General features: G+C 44.4%; 1 protein-coding gene across 1 annotated transcript in view; it reads left to right on the forward strand.

Annotated features, from left to right (window-relative positions):
* The first annotated feature begins 3,613 nt into the window (after nucleotides 1-3,613).
* Nucleotides 3,614-26,914, forward strand: part of LOC146829826 (nicotinamide N-methyltransferase-like) — a 110,144-nt gene continuing 86,843 nt past the window's right edge. The window contains exons 1-2 of the mRNA XM_085608510.1: nucleotides 3,614-3,788; nucleotides 9,088-9,295. Coding sequence (XP_085464636.1) covers nucleotides 3,641-3,788; nucleotides 9,088-9,295 — 356 coding nt within the window. The 5' untranslated portion in view covers nucleotides 3,614-3,640. The remainder of the gene's footprint in view (nucleotides 3,789-9,087; nucleotides 9,296-26,914) is intronic.

The following is a 26,914-nucleotide window of genomic DNA, read 5'->3' on the forward strand; positions in this document are numbered from 1 at the left end:
CGGCCACGAACAGGACAGGCCGCCCTTTGCCCGTGCTTCGTCGTGGCGAGGGGAGAGGCGACGCTTAAAGCGCGATGGACCACGCCTCACCCTAACTCGCGGGAGCAAAGTGTAGACTGGTGCACCCAGGGGACCGGGTGGTGTTCTGAGCTGAAGTATGCAGAGAAAAACAGCAAGGCGTCCCACGGAGATTCCTGCTCCCAAAGCGGCAAAAAAAAAAAAAAAAAAAAGACCTAAAATCCTTTAGCGTTAAAAAGAACAAAAAGTCAATTCTCAGTGGATATTAACAAACCAATATTAAGGTCGCAGGGTCTCTATTGTAGCTGTATAGCTATAAGCTGCTGACATACAATGAGACGTTACAGTGAAACATGAATAAGAGAGTATGCCCAGCCCAGCCACCTCCGGACAGTGACGGGCAAGGACGGGCCCGCCCTTGGCCCGGGCTTTGCCCGGGCGCAGCCCGCGCGCGTCCCACGTCGCAGGTGATTCCTGCGCCTTTTAGGCGCGATGCCGATAGTGCCTGCCTCCCTCCTGGGAGTGACGACCTCTGGGAGTTCGAGTCCCTGCTAAGGTGAGCTGCCAAGTGCGCGGAAACCTGTGTATTTCCAAAATGGAAACAAGATACAGAGTTTGCACATCTTTGGATTTGTGGGTATCCATAGCAGCATGTTAATTAGAGGGCATTTTTCTAAATTACTTTTTTTAAAAACACTGTCTTACATTTGGAAAGCAGAAATGCATAGAATGACAATTGGTAACAACACTTTTTCAACTATTCTGTGTTCACCTTAAACTCCACAAAAAAGGTACCTCACTTGTGTGGTTCCCACAAAAGTAAATCGCCCAAAATGCAATGTGGACACATCATATTTTTCTACCGAAAACGGACCCTTTTTTTCAAATGTGCCTAGCTGAGGATTTTGGGCAGTAGCTCAGCCAGCATTAAGGGAAACCTAGAAAATCTGTACATTTTGAAAACTAAACACCAAGGAAATCCAGGATGGGGTGACTTGTGTGGCTCTCGCCAAGTTATGTTACCCAGAATCACTTGGAAACCTTAAAAAGTTGTCTGAAACACATTTTCCCCACATTTCTGTGATGGAAAGTTCTGTAATCTGTGTATCTGCAAACTTCCACCCACCCAGCGTTCCCCCAAATAGTACCTTACTTCTGTAGGAAGCCCCAGTGCCTGCCACACTAAGCGTCTCAAATCACAACATGGACACCACATTTTTCCACTGAACAACGTACCTTTTTTTTACAGTGTGCCATGCTGAGGATTTTGGGCCCTAAGTTTAGCCGGCATAAAGCTAAACCTATTAAATCTGTACATGTTTGAAAACTAGACACCCAGGGAAATCCACGGTAGGGTGACTTGTGTGGCTTTCACTGGTTTTGTTACCCAAAATCCCTTCCAATCCTGGAATTTTGTAAAAAAAAATGTTTTTTTCTTCATTTCTGTGATATAAAGTTCTAGAAACTGCAGGTAGTCGGAGTACCTTGCTTGTGTGGGTAGGCCTAGTGTGCATGACTGAGAATGGCCCAAAACATATTGCGGAGACATCAAAATTAGCTATCACAAAGGCCCTTTTTTGCAAGAAGGTCACCAGCATTATTGGTCCCAGGCTTGGTGGGAATATGGGGATATCAACCAAACCCAGATATTTCTGAAACCTAGACACCTGGGGGAGTCCAGGGAGGTGTGGGTAGTGTGGATCCCCCAAAGTTTACTTTCACAGAATCTCCTGCAAACCTCAAATTTAGGTAAATAAAATCAAGTTCAGCTTGTGTGGGTGAATCAAGTGCCCACAACAGGGAAGGGACCAAAACGTATTGTGGAGGCATCAAAAAGATCAAACACAAAACAACCTAGTTTTGCAAGGGGGTCATCTGTGTTTTTGGTCCCGGACTCGGTAACCATCTAAAGAAACATACCAAACCCAGACATTTTTGAAAACTGTACACCCCTCAGAGTCCAGGGATGTGTTGCTTGCATGAATCCCCCAATGTTGTTCTACCCAGAATCCCCTGCAAACCTCAAATTTAGTTAACAAAATAACATTTTCCTCATATTTCTGTGTGGGCTCACTGCCCCAGTACAAATTTCCTACCACCCACCATTCCGCTCAATCTCCTTAGTAAAATATTACCTCATTTCCCATTGGGGTGCTTGTACATGGGATTCCCACAGGGGGATCTCCAGCGCTTCCCCCCTGGGCTGGGACAAGTCCTAATGAGTATGTCCTCAGCATGTGAGCGCCATGGCTGAGGATGTAACTGTTATGCCATTTGGACCCAAGCAATTAAGAACTTTGATCTGCTGACACAATTTATAACCAGTCTTCTTTACAGAGCTGTGGTCATTTAATCACTAATAAGTATTGACTTAGGGATACATGCACAAACATCTGTGGAGTTGCAAACGGCCCAATTCACACAATCGTTACATTTCCAATCACAAAAATGCTTAGCAACGGGCATTTTGACTACAAAGTGGAATGGTACATACACATTTCTTGTGACTGAAATACTGTCACAAAACATTTGCAATTTACAGCTAATTGAAAGCTGTTAGGAATCCATTTACAAATGTGAAGGTGTCACTAAGAGACACCTTTCCCCTTTGATAATGGTTGAAAAAACATTTTTTAAAGGGAGGCAGTGGTCCAATGGATCCAAGTGCTCCGATCAAAAGAGAGTCAGTGGGACATCGTGTCAAAGGCATGCAGCATTGTGGAGCCTTGCTCAACCTTGCCTTGCTGGAGGATAGCAGCTTCCAAATAGGGACTAAGACCAATGGTAAAACCTAGAACCAGGGAAGGGGATACATCTTTCTGCCTGGTGAAGCACTCTCCAGTGGCGCATAATCCAGGTTGGTCCCACTGAGAGCGATTGCTGACAAAATCAGTTTATCCAGCACATCTTGATGATGTTACATAAAGTTTGAGAGACCCTAATGGACCTTGTTAAGAAGGAAACAAGTTGACCTAGATGGTTTTCCTAGTTTCGTACTGCTTCAGCATAGCTCTCATTTCTTTGAAGTCTGTTGGCTACTTGTGCTATAGCCACCAAGGGTTTAGTGGGGATTCTCTGTGTTTTGGTACGAGTACCTCCTCTCAAATAGTAACCCCATTTTTAAAAGACATGTTCACAAAGTGGTGATTCCCTACATTCGAACATTGATCAGATTTTGAGTGAATCTAATAGCACTCATATGGTTCTGCTTCAAGTTTTGAGTATTTTTGTGATACTCATAATTTCACTGACAAAAAAAACTAAAAAGAAAAAGCGCAAAACCAAGTGTGTTCAAAGAATGAATATCAAGAGCATGTTTTTGAAGGACTTTTTTAAAAATTCTATTCATTGAATTGGCAGAAATAACATTGCTGTATCTGTTTCAGTTAAGATGATGGGACATGTGGCACACCTGACCACATTATGCTTTGCAAACAGTATGCTAAATATGTATAATCTTGACTCAGCTGACAGCAAAGAATAGCAGAATTTTGAATGACGTTTGGAGCAAACGCAAATCAAACCGTTTTCTGTTCCTCAATAATTTGCAATTTAGATTACTTAATATAAAAGTAGGTGCACACACAGAAGGTGTAGATTTTGAAACTTCACATTATTGAAAATGGCATCATTTTCTGAGCTGAAAAAGCTCCATGATCAACACTTGGATGCGACTGCGACGGTGACGGAATATATGGCAAAGGATTCTGCCTTCCTCGATGATGTGATAACACGGATATTTCCTTCGTTCAACAAAATCTTCACCTCAGGTCTGTTTTTAGTATCTCCTGTCATCCCAGCTGAAGGTGGGGAGAAATATTGCGGTTGACAAATATGTAATCTATGTTTATGCATTGAATTCTTGCTTTTGGTGCCTCAGCTGTTTAATCGGTTCTGGTTATTCAAAGACAAGAATGATCAATATATGTTAATGCAAATTGATGTAGCTACTGAAGTCAAAAGGAATAATAGACAAATGACAGAAAGATCAAATTACATTTTTGTGCTTGGGGCAAAAAACACTTTGATAATGAAAAGTAAATTGTAATTTATATACATATTTACCATTCATCCGTAGATTTTTGTTCATTTTGCATTGAAAGCAAGATGAATGTAAAGAGTGTCATTTATTTTTACTCATGTTGCACAAATAATGTAAATTTTGAGACTGGAGAATCGAAATAAAAAACAGGAGGCTGTTTCACAACCCAATATGAAAAATGCACTAGATGAGACCTTAAAATATTAATGATACTAACATTATGATGCCTCATGAATGAAATAAGCAAATATATTTCCCTGGTTATTTTAATGAATCTTGTACATCTCAGTATTTCATGATAATACAATTATGAGCATATGTGCACATTTTCATATATTCTAGCCTAGATTACATAAACTAGACTTAAATTCACACCAGGCATAAAATGTAGCCCCTCTTTACCTTTAGTTTGCCCTGAGCATGAATAGTGCACGTTCAAGGGCTGCATTCAAAGGTACTTCTGTCTCCCACATTTATGTAGTCAGCAGTGGTTTCCTATTGCCGCATATTTACATTTTGCATTATATTGGTTTACTCCGGCGTTATTCACAAAGGTAAATCTACTACTAGTAGAATGCACAATGGGTTTTTACTTCTGCGGGTATTAACACAATAGGAGTGTAAAGTCACCCAGGCATTTAGGGCCTAATCACGAGTCTGGCAGTCCTTGGACTGCCAGACTTGTGGTGGGACAGTTTTATGACTGCCACATTACAACCCTAGTGGTCCTGCCACCCTAGGAGCACCGTCTCTGCTAGGGAACCACCGTTCCGGGTCTGTTGGCTCAATGGACTAATGCGTCCTCTGCAGGGGCCTGTGTTTACATGTTCAAATACCAAAAGGCCCACTCAGCCTTTCATCCATCTGAGGTTGATAAAATTAGTACCATTGAGTTAGGTAACAATAAACATCTGTTATTCAGCGCAAAGATACCTCCGCTTGAACGTACGCTTTACAAATACACATTCCCTGGCTGTGGCGTAGAGGGCTGCCGTGGTCCAGGCAAGCATATTACGAGTTTCTTCTCTATTAGGGTTATCACGGTGGTTTCTATTCCTTGAAAACCCTGGTAGAAAGGAAACAAAGGGGGTCCTACAGGGCAACCCTGTGCCTCATACCCTGTAGATGCAGACAGTGGCAAAACATGTGCCTCTCTCTATGCATGTACAGAAGTCCCAGCACAACATGAACTTTTCAGAATATACAGTGCGGGAACTTTTTTTGATGTTCCCATTGTGGTGCCTATTTTATAGGCACCGCAGTGGGATACCAAAGGAATCACCCGCCAATGAAAAAATAAAGTCATTATGTGGTGGGCGGATCTCACAAAGGTTTGCCGTTGCAGCTGCGAGGCTGTCCCACCAAAGCACCATCAAACTAAATCAGTCACATACAATTAATTTTCTACACCCCCTGAAAGAGGAGGTAGAGACAAATTTATAAGTGGAAAGTTACTACTGCCAAATACGAACAGTAGTAAGTCCAGCACCATACATGGTCCACCACTGAGACGGAGCACTTTCATGGAAAATGAGGGAGACTGGAGCCTATTCACAGAACTAACTTAAGACAAAATCCTAAACTTACTACCATTTTGGTATTCATAGAAGGCACTTACTCATTTTGGTATTCACAGAAGGCACTTACTCATTTCGGTATTCACAGAAGTTAGGAGTCCTCACTTTAGGACTCCTAAATGCCTTCTGTGAATACCGAAAGTCTTAAAGTTAGTATTTTCTCAGTTTGGGAGTCGTAAAGTTAGAAATCCTAACTTTAAGACTTTCGGTGTTCACAGAAGGCATTTAGGAGTCCTAAAGTTAGGAGTCGTAACTTTACTACTCCTAAACTGAGAAAAATCATAACTTTAAGACTTTCGGTATTCACAGAAGGCATTTAGGAGTCTTCTATACTTCAGAAAAATAATGGTAATTTAATATATTTGACTAGAAGGAGTACCTTTCCAACAAACTGTTTGTCTCTCTACCGAATTTAGTATTCAGTATTGGGATGGCCACCAGCTTTCTGTCGAAGCCCTCTATTGATGGAAAGCTACCTGTCATTGCCCGATGGAATAGGGGCTGTCTTAGTAAGCACCTTACACACCCTACCCTATTTAGAGCATACTGTCTGAGGCCTTTTTTTTTGTTTCCCACTGCCAGGTAAAACCAGGTGGTGGGGCTAGAAAAACAAATATTGACTTCGTACCCAGTGGAAACACTCCCTAGATGCACGGCTAAGTATTTTTTTGTTTGTTTTTGTAATGCTCCCGTGACTCACTGTGTGTGATGCTCTGCAGATTCTGGCATGCATGGGACCTGTGGACATTGAGCAATGGTTGAAGGCTCCATAAAGACGCACAAAGACACAAAGACACAAAGAATGATGAGAGGAATTCCCGCAGTTTGTCTAACCACTAGCAATCCATCAGGGTAGTATTCTGACCCATTGTTCTTTTGTCCATCATCAGTCCAGTCCTAGCAATATGCAAATTATTCTTGGTACTGCTTCAATATGAAAAGTCCATCCCAAATTGTCAAGACACGCCCTCTCTGAAATGGAACATGAGAAACGGATGAAAGGTTTCAGCCTGATTGGGCCTCATCAGTCCCCCAGGCCACCACACTTCACTTAGGAATGTTTTGCCCCCAAGACTGACCTCCTCACTGCAAGGAGGTCGCTCATGCTGGCATCCTAAGACTCCAGATGGCCGTGGCCATGAGGTCCCAAGTGGGCACCACACCTCCTGCTCTCACTGCATGACTGATTCCTCCCACTGCTCCCCCTGCCACTCCTGCTCATCAGTGGAGGACCGCTCTACCCATTACCTCTTCTCAGCGCTTGGTTCTTCACCCAGGGCAGGTCTTGCCAGCTGGTGCAGGATGTGCCGCGCCTCAGCATCTTTCGCCTTACCATCCTGCACCATTGCTGTCTTTGGAGCAATGTGTATCCTGCGTCTGCTCCCTGCTCCCTCACCTCCAGATGGCAGCCCTCAACTCTGCGAGTGCTGGACTGTGCTTCATTCAGGCAGTCGACACGGAACCCAGTGTGCACAGCAGGATTCTTCGAAGGGGCTCGCTCCGTCGTCAGCTACGCATCTCAGGGTGCAACACCAGGTATCAGCTGCAGCGCGGCCCAATGCAGACTCTGTCGCGACACCACAATCAGCTGGGCCTGTCCCAGCACTCAGCTGCTGCAGCATATATCAGCTATTTTCCCTGGAGAGCAGGACTACTACCCGATCATCTAGGGGGCTTCTCCAGTGGTCAGTCTTGGCCATCAGGGCAGCTTGACTTCCAGTCCGGTCGTAGGCGATTTCATGGTATTCAGGTGCCATTTTGTGTGCCGTGCCTCGGGGATCCAGGCAACCAATAATAGACTTTCAAAGGCCATTAGAGCCTCTGTTTTCAACCCTGCTGTTGGTCTGAGTATTCCGATCATGGAATCATATCTTTTTGTAAGGGTTGGATGCGACCGAGTGGCGCTCTGTGGCGAAGCGCGAGGGGTCAACATGAAAATCAGCTCCAGGCGGCCATTTTGGCCGCTGGCTCGCCCGCCCTCTTCATTCTTGGTCCTCACAGACACAGTTGTCAAGAGCAGGAACTTATATATTACGGATACCTAAACTTATTTTCCAAGTGTCCTCCTTTTTTTTTTGTTTATTTATTTGAGTTTTATATAACGCTTGCTAGACCCTGAGGTATCAGAGCGCTTTACATGAGGAATAGAGTTACAGGATCAGAGTTACAGGTTACAAGTTACATTTGCACCTATCGGTGGAGAATGTAGTCCTTCATTCACATTCACACTGCAGCCACATCCACACCATGAACCTAAACCGTATTAGCTCCTTTCCCTATTCTCCAACCGTGGTCGTCTCTCTACTTGGGAATCTAATATTTTAGCTTATACATGCTGCTCAAATGGGACGACAGGGATAGATAACCTTTGGTACTCATGAATTTGAAACATTGAGGAAGTACACTGCTGTGGGTTTTCTCTAGGACCGATATTGCGATGCTTCCATTTGGCAAATCTCTCTCATTCGCAATCATATTTTCCCTGAAGAAGTCCATTTACACGGATGAAATGTGTTGCCTGTCTTCATTCCATACATAGTATGCTCTGTAAAAACAATAAAATAAAATAAAGACAAGAATCATATCCATGCTTTGTGTTATTGTTGTGGTGCATCTCTACACCTTATACTACTATTTGTAACCTATTCAGTTTATGCACCTTTGCAACAGGTGCCTGTAGTGTGTGTGCACAAATTGCATACATATGTATAAAACTGTAGTTTCAGACAATGGGTTAGGAGCAGACTTAATGGTCTGCTGCTTTCTGCTGGACTGAAATATGTGTCATTGCATACATTGACATCATTATTAAAAGCCATGTGCACCTTTAATTTTGACTTGTGAAATATAGTTGTTTTGTCTAAGAATGGGATTGCACATGTAGAGAACCACAACAGATATGATTATGAGTCCAGTACATTTTTTGGCCTGACTTCAAGTGATACATATACAACATCCACATTGTGCTGTGCTGTGCTGATACAGAAAGAGTGTGTCACCTTCATCCTGTTGATTGACGAAGACACATCAAGCTTTTGCTTCTCGCATCTCACCTCCGTCGATGACACAACTAAGGTATTTTGCAGCTGGCCAAGCCTGGTCCCAGTATCTGGCCAAGGCTCCATCACGGTTGCCCTGAACTTTTGTATTTGTCCCGTTCAATCGTGGCCAAATAGCCCTGTTGTGCAGTTTATGTTTCTGACCAATACATTTCAGTTTATTCTTTAATAATTAATAACCCACGGTCAACGTATTGGATTTTTGACATTGTGGTAGTGTTTTGTTCATTTAATTAAGCTGTAGTTGTCACACCAGGTATGTTACACGTTGCCTCTAAAATTAAGCCTTACTGCTCTGTGCCGAGCTACCCAGGGGTGTGCATAGGTAGATTTAGTTTAATTACTTCAAAAACATAATCAATAATCCATTTCTGTATATTTTTCTTACCAGGTGCTGTCAAAGGGGAGCTCCTGATTGAGCTGTCCTATGCTCCTTACTTCCAATGGACCTTTCCAGCCTGTGACTACTTTTCAGACATCATTCTTGGTGGCTCAAATGATCAATGTATTGCAGTGATTGAGAAGTGGCAGAGAAATGAGCCCGGAGCTTTGGACTGGAGTCATGTAGCAAAGGCACTTTGTGAGCTTCAGGGCAAAAGGTATGTATTCTGCACCTAAGGCTGCTTACTTCTAAGCGTAGCGCTTGGATATTTAGGCGCGGATTACATTTTTAAAAGCACCCCTTTTAGTATTTGTGTTTATAATTGTTTGCTCATTCTTCCCTGTTTTTAACTGTCACTCTTACCTGCACTTTAAATCGGGCCCTCACCGCTGCTTTAGCGGGTCATCCCCAGAGCGTTCGGCGCCATTTACTGCATTCTCGGCGCCATTTTGGATAGGGGAGGCTGGCAGGAACTGACGCGACGTACCGCTCCAGCTGGCAGGTGGTTTCTGATTAGAGGCAATTACCGGGGGAAGCCTTTAAAAGGTGCCCTCAAAGGTACGACAGCATTTTAAGGCTGCTTACTTCTAAGCGTAGCGCTTGGATATTTAGGTGCGGATTACATTTTTAAAAGCACCCCTTTTAGTATTTGTGTTTATAATTGTCTGCTCATTCTTCCCTGTTTTTAACTGTCAACCTTACCTGCACTTTAAATCGGGCCCTCACCGCTGCTTTAGCGGGTCATCCCCAGAGCGTTCGGCGCCATTTACTGCATTCTCTGCGCCATTTTGGATAGGGGAGGCTGGCAGGAACTGACGCGACGTAGCGCTCCAGCTGGCAGGTGGTTTCTGATTAGAGGCAATTACCGGGGGAAGCCTTTAAAAGGTGCCCTCAAAGGTACGACAGCATTTTAAGGCTGCTTACTTCTAAGCGTAGCGCTTGGATATTTAGGCGCGGATTACATTTTTAAAAGCACCCCTTTTAGTATTTGTGTTTATAATTGTTTGCTCATTCTTCCCTGTTTTTAACTGTCACTCTTACCTGCACTTTAAATCGGGCCCTCACCGCTGCTTTAGCGGGTCATCCCCAGAGCGTTCGGCGCCATTTACTGCATTCTCGGCGCCATTTTGGATAGGGAAGGCTGGCAGGAACTGACGTGACGTAGCGCTCCAGCTGGCAGGTGGTTTCTGATTAGAGCCCTATATATCTCCGTCATGCTGACGCGCAGCGCGGTCGCGCAGCGTGGGCGCCGTACTCACGCCGGAGTCACGCCAGAGTCCAGCCCGTCTGCGCCCGTCCGCGCTAAGGACGGGCTGGACGGCGTTAGGATAGATTACAACGATCGGGAGAATACTAGGATAGTATATACGAGACAGGAGTTCATTGCTCTAAAACCGTCCAAACTTCCATGCCATCACGGGTACGTCCCGGAGGGATTCTTGACCTCCCCCAATTGTCAATGTTTCCGGTCTTCTGCTCGGGGACCGATTCTTTCAGCTGCTGTTCCAAGGCCTAAATTCGACATTAAGATGAGGAGAAACACGGGTTTTCTTTTAAACGCGAGGTCCTTAATTAAAAATAATCTCGCCTTTAAGGATTTTGTATTGACTAGAGTCCCGGACTGGGTTTTTATAACTGAAACCTGGGCAAAGGATTCCTCAGGTCCGGATCTCGTGGAGGCAGTCCCGGAAGGCTACACCTTAGTGAGAATGGACAGAGTGGGTCGGATGGGGGGAGGGATTGGCATTCTTCATAGGGACCATCTGTCCTGCCATATTATTCCCTTAGAGGATCTCCAAGAGTCTTTTCAGGCTCTCCAATTCTCCATTAATGGAGCATACGGAGTGCCGTTCAAGGGCCTTCTTATTTACAGACCCCCAGGGACCAAAACTGATTTTGGCCGACAGGTGCTTAAGATCTTAGAGTCACATTTTGGCTGTGACCACTTCACTGTCCTGGGGGATGTAAATTTTCATCTGGAGAATTCGGATTTAACTGAAACTCAATCTCTTCTGGATATCTTCTCTGGGTGTGGGTTGATACAGCTAGTTAAAGGCCCCACCCACACGGCTGGCCATACGCTCGATGGGGTATTCTCCAACGACACTCGGCTGGCCACTGAAATGCCTTTTCCTCTCTCATGGTCCGACCACTATGCGATCCCCCTGGTTTTAACGACCACCTCGGCCTGCAATAAGGGAAATAAGTCGAGTAAGTTTGAACTGAGACGCAACTTAAAAAATCTATCGAACAACGTGCTCGCCCCTAGACTTACAGGGTTACTGATCACCCCTGGGGAGGATGTAACCTCGGCAGTGGAGAGGTTGGAGAACGGTTTTAAAACAGCTCTTGATGAACTGGCACCGGCTACTCTGTGCTATTCGGCTAGAAGAACCCCTTCGGCTCCCTGGTTCTCTGAATCATTAAGACTGCTCAGGCAGGGATTACGGAGACAGGAACGTCTTTGGCGGTCTAGCTGGGACTTGCGTGAGAGGGACAGACACAAAGTCCTTCTGAAGAAATATAAGAAGGAGGTAATAAGAACTAAACAAGAATATTTCACCTCTCTCACCTCCTCTCTCTCTTCACCTAAAGACCTCTTTAAAATCGTTGACATGCTCATCTCACTAAAGATGCCAGACCCGGTGGTCAGCTCACAACAGCTCTGTAACGATATTGCACAATTCTTTAATACTAAGATTGTGGATATCCACTCAGCGTTAGAGCTACAAAAGATGATTCTATCTACCTCCACAGGTTCTCCCGCTACCCCGTTACCATTACCTGAGGAGGTGCCCCTTGGATGTTTGTCCACCTTTCCATCCCTTTCCTTATCGGAACTTGAAGTCCTCCTGTCTAAGGTTAGGTCGGGGTCCCCTCTAGACCCCTGCCCTCTGAAACTTCTTAAACAGTGTAAGGACTGTCTTCTGCCTCCCTTGTTGGGTGTTATGAACGGGGCAATGAAGGAAGGGACCTTTCCCCTCAATGGAAGAAAGCGGTGGTCAAACCTCTTTTAAAAAAATCCACACTTGATCCGGGCGTGCTTAAAAACTTTCGCCCCATCTCGCTGCTCCCAGCTCCCGCCAAGATGCTGGAAATTCACCTAAATCATCATCTTGTCGACTTTCTGGAAACTTTTGATCGATTAGATAATTCGCAGCACGGATTTAGGAGAGAACACAGTACCGAATATGCCCTCACCATCGTGCTTGACACCATCCGCACCAGGGTAGATAAGGGCCAGACCACTCTCCTCATCCTGTTGGATCTTTCGGCTGCGTTTGATACCCTGTCTCCCTCAGTCCTAACATCGAGGCTGAGAGAGATAGGGGTGGAAGGGCCGGCACTTACTTTGCTGGCATCTTTCCTGAATCAGAGGGAACAGAGAGTAAAGCTGGGGGAGTTTTTGTCTCCATCCCTTCCTGTGCATTGTGGGGTTCCTCAAGGGTCGGCATTAAGTCCGACCCTTTTTAACATCTATGTGACCCCACTCGCCAGGCTCATTAGATCTTTTGGGATGGAGGTAATCTCATATGCCGATGATACACAGATACTGCTGTCTTTTGCCCAACCTGTCATCTCTGCTGCCTCCAATTTTAAAAACTGTATGAAGGCAGTCGCTCAATGGATGGTTTGTAATTCATTGAAGCTTAATGGGGAAAAGACAGAGATTCTGGTGTTTGGGGGAAAGGAGGATTTTTGGTCGGCTGACTGGTGGCCTTCCACTATGGGGGTGTGCCCTATACCGACGACCCTGGCCAAAAACTTAGGAGTCTTGATTGACCCCCTCCTGAGGATGGACTAGCAGGTAAAGAGGACCATTTCCACCTGTTGGGGCCTCATAAACATCCTACGGAAGATCAGGTACTATTTGTCCTTTCAGGCCAGGAAACAAATTGTGTTGGCACTGATAGGCTCAAGACTCGACAATTGCAATGCCCTTTATTTAGGCATTAACAATGGCCTGCTAATCCGTCTCCAAATGGTGCAGAATTCTGCTGCTAAATTGGTTCTGGACTTGCCCAAACGGGCCTCTGCCCATACGGCTAGACGGACCCTACACTGGCTTCCAATTGAGGCCAGGATATCCTTTAAGTCCTTGACTCTGATTTATAGGGCTCTGGCCACCAACAGGTCTGGAGGCTTGAGGGACTTGTTGGTCCCTTATATACCTTCCAGAACCCTCCGGTCGACCAACAAGTCCTTGCTTTTAGTTCCCCGGATACGTAAAGCGAAGTGGGGTGGCAGAGCTTTCTCAACTCTGGCCCCTAAGCTGTGGAACACTCTGCCTTTAGAGATCAAATCTCTTCCCTCTGTGCATGCGTTTAGGAAGGCCCTTAAGACGTGGCTATTTGCCAATGCCTACGCTTAGACTTGATTTTTGCCTTTCTTTTGAATTGCTTTTGGTTAGGCGCCTTGATGCCTTCGGGCTAAGTAGCGCGTTTACAAATTTCCTTTCATTCATTCATTCACCTGATGATGTATTTCAAATGCCTACCTATGTTTACCTTGCCAGCAGTCCTAGCACCAAGGGCTACAGGATTATTTATTTGAAATCAGTTTCAATTTTCCAGAGCTGAGCAGCAGGTTCATGCCATTTTTCTATTGTTGATACTAGAAATGTGTAGGGCACTCATAAAACAGTTTTCCATCTTTGAACAAGTAAGTGAGCAAGCATGAACTGTCTCTCACTTTTTCTTGAAATGCATCACATCAAATGGTGTGCAAAGTGGTTTGCAATTCGGTAAATATGTATTAGATTGCACGGATGTTTACCAACTCATTCTGAATGACAAATAGGAGAAGTCGTGATTGGGCATCTCCTCTTTTTCTTATGATTCTCAACGAGATGTATCACTGGTTTGTGACTGCAATTGTGGTAATATAAGTTTAAAAAGTTACCCATTTAGGAATTGTATAAGTGTGCCTGCTCCTGTAAATGATATTCCCTAATGGGATTTTGTTTACAACAGTAGCAGAGCTTTGAAAAACAAATCCCATTTTGGAATTCAACTAAAGGGATGGTGGTATTTTGTTCCCCATAAACGGGCATCCTTGTGTTTGGAGCCAGTCACTGGGAGTCACAAAATGTGCCCTACCTATTTACTAACCATTAGGCAGCTTTTTACATACCCGATGTAACTAACAATTCTGCAATGTAACTATATTAGTACAAAGGTTTTATTGCAGCTAGTTCAAGAGAACTTGGTGTACAACCCCGACCACTATTTGTGACCTATCAGTTTGTACAACATTCTTTCATCTTATCAGCAAATATAAAAGATGAAATGTCAACATTTTGACAAATATAAACTTGTGATTGAGGAAAGAAAAGTTGAGATGAGAAGCATGTGAAGATCTGGAGAGTTGAAATATTTGTTTTTTACTGAAGAAGTGAGGCAGATAGACTTTATTTGTCACATGATTGGGTATCTCACTTTTCTGGTATCTTTAATCCATTAGGTAAAAAGGTAGAACATTCTCCAATGGATTGACCTCAAGATTTATCTGTAGCCACCCAAGTTAGTCTATTTATCACAGTATCCAAAGTGGAGGAGGCAATGGCACAGGGGATTTGCTTGAAAGCGCCAGGCCCAGATGGTGTGCCCTTTGAGCTTTTGCCAAGCAACCCTAAAATGTGGGCACCACTGTTGATTAATGTTTTTAAGTCAGATTTGAAGGCCCGGAAGGGTTCAATCCACTTGTCCTTCATGGATTTGTCCAGTGCCTTCGACACAGTTATCCGGGATGCAATCTGGGCCATGATGAGAGGTATGGGTGTAGAGGATGCACTAGTATACCTTCTCCAGAGGTTTCACCTTAACACTATGGTCGCCATAAGATATGGCACCCGAGGAGAAAAAACTGTGTCAATCGCAAAGGTTGACTGCATCTCAGACCTACAAGCCTACACACCGGTGCCTGACTTCCGGTTGTTGGGGTTGCTGTGGCTGCAAGGAGAGGCAGGGAAGTGGCAGGAAAGCAGCATTGAATGCCCCCATAGGGGGGCCATAGGTGAGCTTATCCGGTCATCGTGAGTGGAGGACCGGAGCCCGCAAGAGCCCGCAAGAGACTGTGCCACTGGCATTTGAGAGGCAATTGTGGGGCCGTTGCAGAGGCTGTGGCATCTCTGTGGCTTGGATAACGGATTGGCAGCGAGATTGGCCATGAGACAGGGGTGAGTCCATGCTGCCCTTACGCTCACACTACACTGCACGCTAGAGCTTGGATAGAGCTTGTGCCCCCTAGGGAGTGCCCAGCCCAATGTTAGGCACCTCCCGCCGAGGCAAAAAGCACCAAACAAGCACTAAATAAGCCTCAGCATCAGTCTCATCATCATCTCAACCCAGCAAGGTGAGCTGAGCATAAGCTCAATTAACATAGAGCAGCACCAGCAGGGGGCGGCCTCTGCCTGGACTGTCCTTACCACTGCCCAGGCATCGGCTGCTACGTTTTAGCTTGGTCAGCCTGGTTAGCTGGTGTACCCCCTCTCTCACAGGAACACCTTCCCCCCACCAGGCTGAAACCCGGTACCTGGGCACTTGATACTCCTGACACCTGTCGGTATCCCCAGACCCTGCTGAGGCCACAATAACAGACAAGGCAAGGCGGGGAAGAGAAGAGGGGATCATGGGGTAGGGGTGCCCAAGCGGCGGTGGTTGTAGCTACCAGTTGTCGACTGCGAGCCCAGTTCATTGCAGAAGCGGTCAAGCTAGGCCTGGGTGCGTCTTACAGGGCATCTGGTGTGTTCCCGCTTGGGACCTGGACTAACCCACAATCCCCAGCCCAGCTCAGAACCAGGAACCAGGAACTGGGAGCTGCTACAAAAGCTGCAAGAGCTACAAAAGCAAGTCAAGCCTGCGATAAGACAAGCCAGTGACTGTTATTTTCTGGGGGGTAAAAGTTGGGGGTTCACTGCAGGAAAGGGGAGCAAAGACGCAGAGTGACGCACAGAGGGCAGAGTGCGGGTGGCATCATTTTGACAGGCGGTGATGCATTTGCTGTTGAAGCCTGCCTGCCTGCTGACTCCTGCTGCCTCCTGCTGTTGACTGCTATTCGCGGGCTGCAGTCTTGAGCACTGGCTGTTAGCCGTTGGACACAGGGGACTGGTGTCACCATTTAGAGGATCACTTAAAGAACTTAAAGGACTTAAACTTTTTTTAAAATAAATATACAATTTATACAAAGCCAGAAAACCCCCAGAAAATTAAAAGCCAGTCACAGCACTGCAAAACTTGAGGTCAGGACGTGTGCGTGGAGGGACTACATCTACAGATAACATCACTGAGTGCAAAAGGAAGCTGAAAACATCTGCTGGCACAGTGGGCAAACCGCAGGCAAAAATTACACCTGCTATACAGAAACCTGCCACTATAATTGAATTAATTTCAGATATTAAAAGGACAAGCAATATAAACAACATTACTCCAGAAAACAAAATCTTAAAACATTGCCTTTACCAGCCAAAAATAGATACAAAATTTTGCTTCCTAAAGAAATGCGGCGGACACTCTTCTCTCAGGCCCTACACCAACAATGGGCCTTTTGAATCCCCTCCAGCCCCTACACCAAATAGAAAGTGGATAGAGAGAAGGAAACAAAGATCAAAGTAGTAGGGCAGTGATTTCTGGTCTAATCAGTCCAGCCAGTCTTGTCAGTTTACAAACAATCCTACAGTGTCAAACTGTCTACGCCTCCCGGATGCCTCAGACCTTCGGGAAAAAACCCAAGGATGAAGATACGGAGATAAACCAGGAGTCGAACTCACAGAATGGGACTAGGAAAAACGGAAAGTCACTACAAAAGGAATAGGCATTTACTATATTGATGTAATAGACATCTCAAATTCTCCATCACCTAGGAGTATACTATGAAACAAAGTCAAAGGAGGAAATTGTGTTATAACAGAGGCATTAACAATTTCTGAGCTAAACAGCCCCAAAGTAAACCCGCAGGCAAGGAAAAGAACATACATGCCTGCAGATAAAATAGAAAAAACAAAAACAACAGTGGGTGAACCCAAAATCCTAAATATGGGCTCAGAGCACAAAATATTGCTTGCAACACCACCAACACAATATAACCCGCGATATCCCAACTCAGTGAAATGGAAGATAGTTAAGTCCTGGACAATTTATCGTACCTCGATAAGGAGGAATGTGAGCCTCTCTTCTAAACCTACTCACAGGATAACAGCAGGAATAACATCCCGGGAGATATAAAAACAGAGGTGCAAATGGGACACACGGCACAAAATGCAGGGGAGGGGATTCAAGTAAAAGCAAACCTGCTGGAATGCATAAAGAGCAAATATGGAGATCAACATGAAGACACGCACCAATGAGATAATGGGAAAGCCTGGGCAAGCCTGCTAAAAACAGTGAAACTTCTGGTTGAGGCCCTGCAATACCAATCTGATAAAATGGATACACAACTAACCTTAGTGAATACTTTGGCAGTCTTTGTGGTTGCAATTGACAGCAAGCTAGGCACGTTGAACACCTCTCTGCAAAGCATCCAGAACTATGTCCTAGATAATAGTCAAACCTGTGGATGCAGTACGATTGTTGATAAACTAGCGACTCTCCCGACAATGTTGAGCAACTTATGTTCAAAAATCAAAAAGTCTTCAAATAACGGCCGTACTGAGCTATCAGCGGAACAATCCTTGAATGGCAATTATAAAGTCATAACAACTCATCCAAATGACATCACTAAGGAAGAGAACCTATTGACCACGTTTAAACTTACACAAAACAATGGAGAAAACATGAACAGCAAAAAAACATATGCACTGAGCAAAGCGCTGGATATCCCAGGAGAGGATAAAGGGGAAAACAAAATGAATGCAAAACAAAGATGCGCACAAAAATGGAAAGGTCGCAATCAAAAACAAATTCATGACAACCTCAACCCAAAAAGAAATAAATCATCAAAATTCATCCACACCAGAAATATCAAATATAAAAAGTACAAAAATAAAGGTGTGATTAAGTCAAAAGTCCCCAATCAGGATCCAAGAAGTTAGAAAGATAGAGTAATCTGGGGAAGCAGTGGATATAGAATCTACATAGCTTCTTTCGGAAAGAGACAACTCTATAAATCGACACAAAAATATTGAAGTAGAAATTACAACGGGAATCCAATTGCAAGTCTTGAACCAAAATGACATGCCATCTGGAATGCCTCAAAATCCAAGTACAAATGGTCAAGTCACTGAGGGAAGTAAGGCAAACATGTTGAGCTTGGACAACCAGGAAATCAAATGTATGGAACCAGAGGATGAGTCATTTTTTCAATAGAGTCATGGTTCATAGGGAAATTGAGAATTCAAGGACCAGTCATGTTCCCCATAAGGATATGATTGACACACAAACATCTTCCTTTACAAATATTGAATATCACCGGGGACAGCATCGTGAGGCACTCCCAGAGCCGAACCAAATTAGTTGGGAATAAAATCAGAGAGAATCTGCAGGACGAATAACAGAAGCTGAACAAAAGGCACAACTGAAAAGAGCAGAAGGGAACCTGCGATAAATAGGAGGATGTCAAAATAATGCTGCCCATCCGTATACAAAGCAAAATACTGACTCTAAAGGGATAAGTGGAAGTAAACAATTGCCATATGGTTTTTACCAGAATATACCTCTAAAGGAAGGTATGATATCATGAAGCGAGGCAATATACTACTTCTGCTATCCCACATTCCATCCTTAACTGAGATCAAGACAACTGACCTAGACTCCATAGAATTCATCAAATGCAAGGGCTCAATGGCAGGAGAACAAACGAGAGCAACATGGAGTTCATGTACAATTGCACAATTGCATACAATTCTACAACGCTTCATTTTCAAGCCCTGGGGGATAACTATTATCCCATACATCAAGCCAGGATAGCCTGATCTGTTAACGCCAAAGCACACAAGGGAAAACAAGGTGACCGCAAACAGGCCTACTACATGGGTGCTGAAAGGAGTCATGGGGCTGCGTAAAATGAACAGGGAGCTCCCTCCAGCAGAACCTGAAACATATTACGATCCCATTACACTGCAGAATTGGGATTCTGATGTGAGATGGATCTCGAGAACAATAAATAACAATAACAAATATAGACAACTTCCATGTCCCCTGCAAAGGTCTGGCACGAAAGGGTCCATGCGGATAGGCTCATGGAATGTGAATGAATTGGCAAATAAATTAATAGATCTGGACTTAGTCACCCATATCAGGGCGTTTGATATTTTGGTGCTACAAGAGACCTGGCTGGTTGATCCTCCTCATATGCAATTATTCCTGCGTTTCTATACAAGTGCACTAACAGGGGCAAAATACAGACACCTCGAAGGAGGTCTGGTAATATATGTTGTACGTACAATCAATCTTATCGTCCATGAATTTGGTCTTACATCACCTACAACATCAACACATGCAATGGACACCAACATTATATTAATACATGTTTACATTCAACCAAAACAGAAAAGCAAACTAGTAAAAGAAATGTGTAAATTTGTAGAAACGTGTATTCTTACAGGCGACCTAAACTTAAATCTAATAGGTTCCTCCTTGGATAAAGAAGTGTCCTTACAAAATACAATTTGGAACATCCCAATGCAAGGGAAACTTCATCCATGAAAACAAACTAAGGCTGCACAGTTGGCCCTGGAGGAACTGGAACATCTAAACTTAAGAGCACTAAACAGCAGATCAAGAGGAGACAATCCTCCTGTAACAACACATAGCTCAACAAGAACAAACACAATACTGGAATATACTTTTGTCTCCCTAGAAGTGTTCCACCAAATTATCTCATTTCAGTTGGGCGACAAAGGAGATAGCAATCACCGGCCACAAGAAATCGAGCTCAGAACAATTGTTCCCATGTTCACGCGGTGCCGGGCTCCTCAAGGATCAGATTTCACTATTGACCTTAAAAGAATCAAACTCAGGACTGCCACAGATTGCAGAATAAGGGAACCGGCAAAATAACACCTTGATTTGAGGGCTTGACAAGATGAAGTCAGGAAATGGGAACATTTCACTCAAACTATGGCAGTTTATGCTACTAAGATCAAACCTCAAACCCAGCAGAGATTCGGCGGAGTGAAGACCTTATCACAAACCACTAAGAAAGAAATCAAGCTTACTAAGAACTCTATCTATCGCTCATTGAGACAGCTTTGGCGTAAGCCACATGATACAATACAATTAAACTTACTGTGAAAGAACAAGGCACTATTGAAAAAACAAAATAGGGATACAAACAGAGAAGCAGAGAACGCCCTCTGGGCAAAACTACATGCAGACATTAAACAAAATAACCAATTTATTTATCCTAACCATGATGGGATCTCTGGGAGTGTTGTGTAAAGGGGAAATAATTCTCGGGATGTATCGGAAGGTCATACCATCAGAATGGTGTGTGCAACAAGTAACCAGACCCCACTTGGGAAATAGGAAGAAGACTTCTTAACTGAGGATTCACCAACGAGCCGAATTAAGATCATTAAATTAAAAGGCAAATAGGCAAGGGCAGGAGAAGGGGCACCCAGCCCAAATGGAATACCACCGGTACTCTACAAGCAAGAGTCAACTGTTTGGGCTGAAGCACTAGAACCACTGTTCAGGGAAATAAGGATGACAAACATCTTGCCAAACTCTTGGAGAGGATCGATTATTTCACCAATTTACAAGTCAGGGGAAAGGTCAACTCCACAGAACTATCGGCTAGTGGCTTTAATGGACAACGAGGTAAAAAAAAAATTGCTGGAACGGTACTTGAGGAACTTCAGGCATGGACGAAAGAGAAATCCGCAATCCCATGAAACCAGACTAGATTTGCGAAGAGGTGGGGACAACTACTAACATAATAACAATGGCAATGCTTTTTGATAAGGCTGAGACTGCAAGGAGGCCCCTGCATCTATGTTTTATCGCTTATAAAGCAGCCTTTGATCACGCTAATCGTAACAGACTATGGTCCAAACTGCATTGCTGGGAGCTCCCTCAGTGCCTTTAAACATGCTGATAAACCTGCATACCGACACTTGGGTTTAGATTAAACTGGGCGATGGATCATTCCTATCGAGACGCATATTAACAGACAAAGGGCTTAAACAAGGATGTGTTTTAGCACCTACACTCTTTAACTTGTTTATAACTGATCATGTACCGATATTAAATGCCTGTAACTCACACGCTCCAAAATTGGGAGACATCTTATTGCCATGTCTCCTATATCCAGACGATATAGTACTGATTAGCTAAAGGAAAGTAGGCCTTCAACATCTTATAAATGCTACACAGGACTATTACAAAGCAAATGGCCTAACAATAAATCTAGATAAAACAATAACCATGACGATCACTAAAAAAAGGGAAAAATTTGCAGCATGGTTCAGGGGGGAGACCCGAATTGAGTACACTTCGAAAAATAAATATCTTGGCATGAAGATAGACAAGGGTGGCCAATTTCCTGCACAAAGGAACAGCATTAGGCATAAAGGCTTGGCACTGGCAATGCCTTTAAAAGCTTTGAACTCCAAACTAAACGGCCCATCGATTTTACCTATAGTGCATGTGGTTCGTGCAAAGCTACTACCAACAATCACTTATGGCAGTGAGGTGCAGAAAGGAAGAGATGCCAAAATACTTGACTCCACAGTATGAACTACATATAGGATCATATTTGAGCGGCTTAAATATATTTTCCCCCCGCAAATCAGACTTGAGTTTGGCATACAGAAGCAATCTATCGCAAGACAAGGGGCATACATCATTACCTAGGGTAAAGTACGGAAAGCCCCTCCAGGATCTTTAAATAAACAGCTATGGAAGGAGATAGAACACCATACCATATCTTAAAAATGGTTTACTAAAATTGGGATTGAACCAACTCTGGGAAACACCTACAAATACCAGAGTACTCAAGCAACTGGTTTGGAAAACTGTCAAATATCTTTCATGACTGGCCTCACTCTCAAAAAGGGCTCATGGATGGATGACTCTGAATACCAGTCGCTCAAAAGTACTTAAATTCGATCTATGCCAAGTATATAAAAATTAGCTTTTGAAGTATAGACTTTGTCTGCTACCCTGCATACAGCATCTCCCACCCTGGTTAATGGAGAAGGCAGGCCCTATGTGCCGCTTGTGCGGTTCTGCACCGGAAGATCTGCTGCATCTATGTTCCTGTATAGAACTTTTACAAGAATGGAAACAACTACTGAAAGGTAAACTTAATCAGTGAGTGGTCCAATCCAGGAGGCAGGCAGTTCTGGCACCTAGGGACATACAACTGAACTGTTCCTTGAGGATATGCGAAAAGAAAATGCTGGAAACATAGTTATTGAAAAATTAAACCGCATACTCAACTCAGCCTATTGATGACTCTGAATAGTGCTTCCAAATGCTGTTCAGCCTTTACATGGCAACAATTTGAGTGCAGTTGGTATGTTATACAGTTTTAGTTATATCAAGTGTATGTTATACAGTCACAGTTATATCAAGTAAATAAATAAATAAAACTCATGTCCTACGGTAATTATACACATGGTTTTCTCATCTATAACTTCTCTGCAAATGTTGCAGTGCTATTATCAGTGCTATGCTATGTTATATTGATTTGTATAGCATCCTAATCATCTGAAAGGGTATCTAAGTGGTAGGGCAGTTGTGTAGGTGCAAGGTCCCCAAGGTGCGTATACAAAGAGGCAGATATTCAACTTCTTGCTGAACTCAAGAAGTAAGAAGGAGGCTCTGACGTTTTGTGGGAGGTTGTTTAATGTCTTGGATGCAATGTAGGAGAATGAGCTGTTTTTATCTTCTGTGGATGTGGGAAATGTGTGCTAGGGAGAGGCAAGCATAACGTATATGTCTGGTTGGTTGGTGAAAGTGTTTGTTCTGGTCCTGTGCTTGCGCTTTGTATATGTGAGTTTTTGTTTGTGAACGAGGAACCAGTGAAACTTCTTGAGATGTGGTGTAATGTGTGTGTAGCATAGAAGGTTGAGTATGAGTCTTGCAGTGGTGTTCTGAGTTCTGTGTAGGAGTTGTTTGGAGATTTCAGCATAGCGAGTGTTGCCATAGTCCAGCCTGCTGGGGATAAGTGCTTGCATGACATCCTTCTGGTGTTCTGATGCCACCATTTGAAGATCTTTCACAGCTTGTATAAGATATGGAAACAGGAGGTGCACACTGCATTGACTTAAACCATTATTTTGAGCTTGCCAACTAGGATGAGACTAAGATTTCTATTGTGGTCTGTGGGTGTGGGAGTGTTTCAAAGCTCCAACGGCCAATGTGGATTCCCATGGAGAGGTGCTACCATGGTCATGCAGTTGATGAATTTGGTCCTGGTGGTGAGTTGGGCGTCATCAGTGTAAGCGCTAACAGTGATAACTTTTGATCTGATGATGTTGGCCAGTGGTGTCATGTATATGTTGAAATGGGTGGGACTGAGAGATGATCCCTGTGGGACTCCGCATATCAATATCTCAGTCTCTGCTGTGAAGGGTGGCAGTCTGACCCTTTGGTTGCTTTCTGTGAGGAAGTATTAGCTCCCTCTGAGAGCAGATCCTTTGTGCCAAGTTTGTGGAGTATTATGATGATGTGGGTGTACGGTGAACTGTGTAGAAGGCCACAGAGAAGTCGAGAGGGATGAGGGCTGCTGGTTCTCCTCTCCATGCTTTGAATGTTGTCAGTGGCCACAATGAGTGTGGTTTTGGTGCTGTGGTTCTTTTTGATTCCTGATTGAGTGTTGTTTAGAAGATAGTGAAGTTCAAGGTGGGTTGTGAGTTGCTCGTTAATAGCCTTAGAAATTTCTTTGGATAGATAGGGGAGCAGAGAGATAGGTTGAATGCTGCTAATTTCATTCAGGTCTGTGGTGGAGTTCTTGAGGATGGCATTGATTTCTGACTGTTTCGATTCATAGGAAAAAGTGGTAGACATCAAGAAGGTGTAGATGATGTGGGTGAGGGTGCTGCTGATTTGTGAGTGAGATCGGGTGTCCCCTATCATGGGCAGTCACAGTAATTGCACTTAGGGGGCTGCTTTTTGAGTATATTTTCTGGGGCTTGAGTGGATTTTCTACTCCAGCGGGAGCAAAATCAACTCGAATCGCTGTGCACTCGTGCACACCACATGCTGCCATTGGTGCTGATTTTTCAGCTGTGTTCAGGCAACAGGCACTGAATTGCATCACAAACAGTGTGACATGCGTATTTCCACCCATTTGTGGAACTGCAGAGTTCTTATGTAACTCCATGGAATCCTAAAGAGTGAAGCTCTGTGACTTCCACCCAACCCTGAATATGAATGGCTAACGGCAACCTTTACAAAATCAAAGGCAGCCATATTCTTTTTACAAAACCCCAGAGAAATCTTAGAAACCACAGGGAAGAAGAAGGAAGAGAAGAGGTGGGGTCACGGGGCAAGGACATGGACACGGACATTGACGCCATAAGCATCTCACCAAGGACAAGGCTGGCGACCAAGTCTGAAACTGAAAAAGAGATGGAGGTAAAGACCAAGTCTGCTCCCGACCCAGAAAGAGAAATTAAAACCCACTTAAAACTCCTTGTAAACATTGCAAAGCAAGGGAAGTTGAGCCCTGATCCCTACTTAGCCGTAGACATCAGTGCCATAGAAACAGTGGGTAGATCAGTTTAAACCAAAAAGGGAGTAAAAGAAGATGACACACCCATAACCGTAAATGGCACTTGCACTGGTACTGGCTCCGGCTCTGGCTCCAAAGCCAGTAAGAGGGCGCTGATAACAGACTTTCGAAAAGTATGTCGCAGACTCTCATCCGGGAGCCACAGGGACCGCATGGAATTGTCAAGAATTCCTGTCATACGAGGGGAGGAAAACGGTAACCGGCGAAAACGGACTACATCTCCCAGGATGCTTAGCGGTTGAGAGGTTATGTAAACAGGAGAGCTGTTACATAACTCAAGGGAAACACGCCCTTATGTAAACAGGAGAGCTGTTACATAACTCAAGGAAAACACGCCCTTATGTAAACAGGAGAGCTGTTACATAACTCAAGGGAAACACGCCCTTATGTAAACAGGAGAGCTGTTACATAACTCAAGGAAACACGCCCTTATGTAAACAGGAGAGCTGTTACATAACTCAAGGAAAACACTCCCTATAAAGGGAGGAACCGGGAGGTACAACGCTGTTGGATATTGTGTTCACACCGACGTACCTGCTTCGTGAAGAGCAGTGTTCCGGAGTGGTGCTCCAGTAAGGCAAGAACGGAGGTAGGTCGAGTCGTTACTCCCTGGGCCGTGTCTTGCCCCATCGTCACCTGTGAAGGACCCGGAAGCTCTACCGGTCAACCATTGAGCTTCGCTTTTTGACTCGGCTGAGTCCAAGCGCAGTGGCGCTTTTGCTGGTTGAAGTCGTAACTCCCAGCCCGACCAGAGACACAGGGACTGCCAGCTGTAACGCACACCAGGAGGTGTTTGCCGCGTTACAGACTCGGAAGTCCACAGGATCGATCGAGCGGCTGCTCTCGGTTCAGTCTTCTTGCTTGTGATTGGGGTATCGGTGACGCATCACCAGGAGGTGACTCCGCGTCCCGGTGCAGTCTGAGGAAGAGGTTGAGCGGCTGCTCCCTTCAGGTAGAGACCCCGGCTGGGTGTTTCCCTGACTCCTCGATTCTCCCCAACACTCTTCGTGCCCCTCACAGCCTACCGATTGGCATTGTCGGCCATTTCATTTCTGCCCTCTGTTGGCATACGCCGGGACCGGCGTATATGCAGAGGACGGTTAGGACCATCCGTGCTGTGGGCTGGTAACGTACTTAGCCTGGAGGATTCCAGTGACTATAACTTTTGTTTATTCTTTGTATTATATTTGCCTTCATTAAAACAACTAACCCTTCACTAGTGGTTGCGTCCTCATTGTCGTGTCTGTTAAACGATCCTGAGACGTTCAGGGCGTTACAGGAATGCAATGACCCCAAGGACCCCAAGGAACTGAGACAGATCAAAAATATATCAGGTACTCAAAGCAAAGGCAGTGTGGTATGCAGCACAAACAATAACAATAACAAAAATGAAGACAAAAAACAAGCTTAGGGAGCATCGATATCTGTCCTCCTGGATCAGAAGTCCAAGGCAAGCCACTACTACCTAAAGCTCTGTATCCTTTTTCAGTCCATCAAGCTCAACATCTCCAGCAAGCAGAGGCTCTTTTTCATAGGGTGGTAGAAACAAGTTGGGACTCCCTCTCCATCCAACAAACACATTTGGAATCACCGCAAATGCTTATGAAAGAAACAGAAGGAGACATCTTCTATCACCACCAATAGGACCATCAGGACCAAACTCCAAGTCCGTTTGAAATGGCCTATTTTCCCTCCTTAATGACAGACCCATACTTATTGTAACAAGGGGGCTCGGGTGAAAATTACGACCAACTCGCCTTACAAATAGAACTTGATATTCCCAAAACCCCCAATGTATGGAAGATTAACGACTCATTCCATATCAAACCAAGCAGGTGCCCTTCACAAGAAACCACCATGCCCAGTCCTGCAAGGGCAGGGGCAGGGGCAACAGCAGTTAATGCTCTATTACGAAATGAGCCACTATGTGAGCATAATGATCAAAGGGAGCATTCGGAATCAATTCAATCAAATCCAATACAAATGGAAGCAACGTTGAATCCTCCAATGGCTTCTTTTAGGCCCCAACTACTAAACACTATGGAAACGATTGGAAATACAATGACGTATCATTCAGATAAACTCGACGCTCAAGTCGATATTTTAAACATCCTAGCCATCCACGTACAGGGGATAGAAGCTAATTTGCAAGAACTGA

Source organism: Triturus cristatus, chromosome 5_2, assembly GCF_964204655.1.
Source record: "Triturus cristatus chromosome 5_2, aTriCri1.1, whole genome shotgun sequence".
NCBI lineage: Eukaryota > Metazoa > Chordata > Amphibia > Caudata > Salamandridae > Triturus > Triturus cristatus.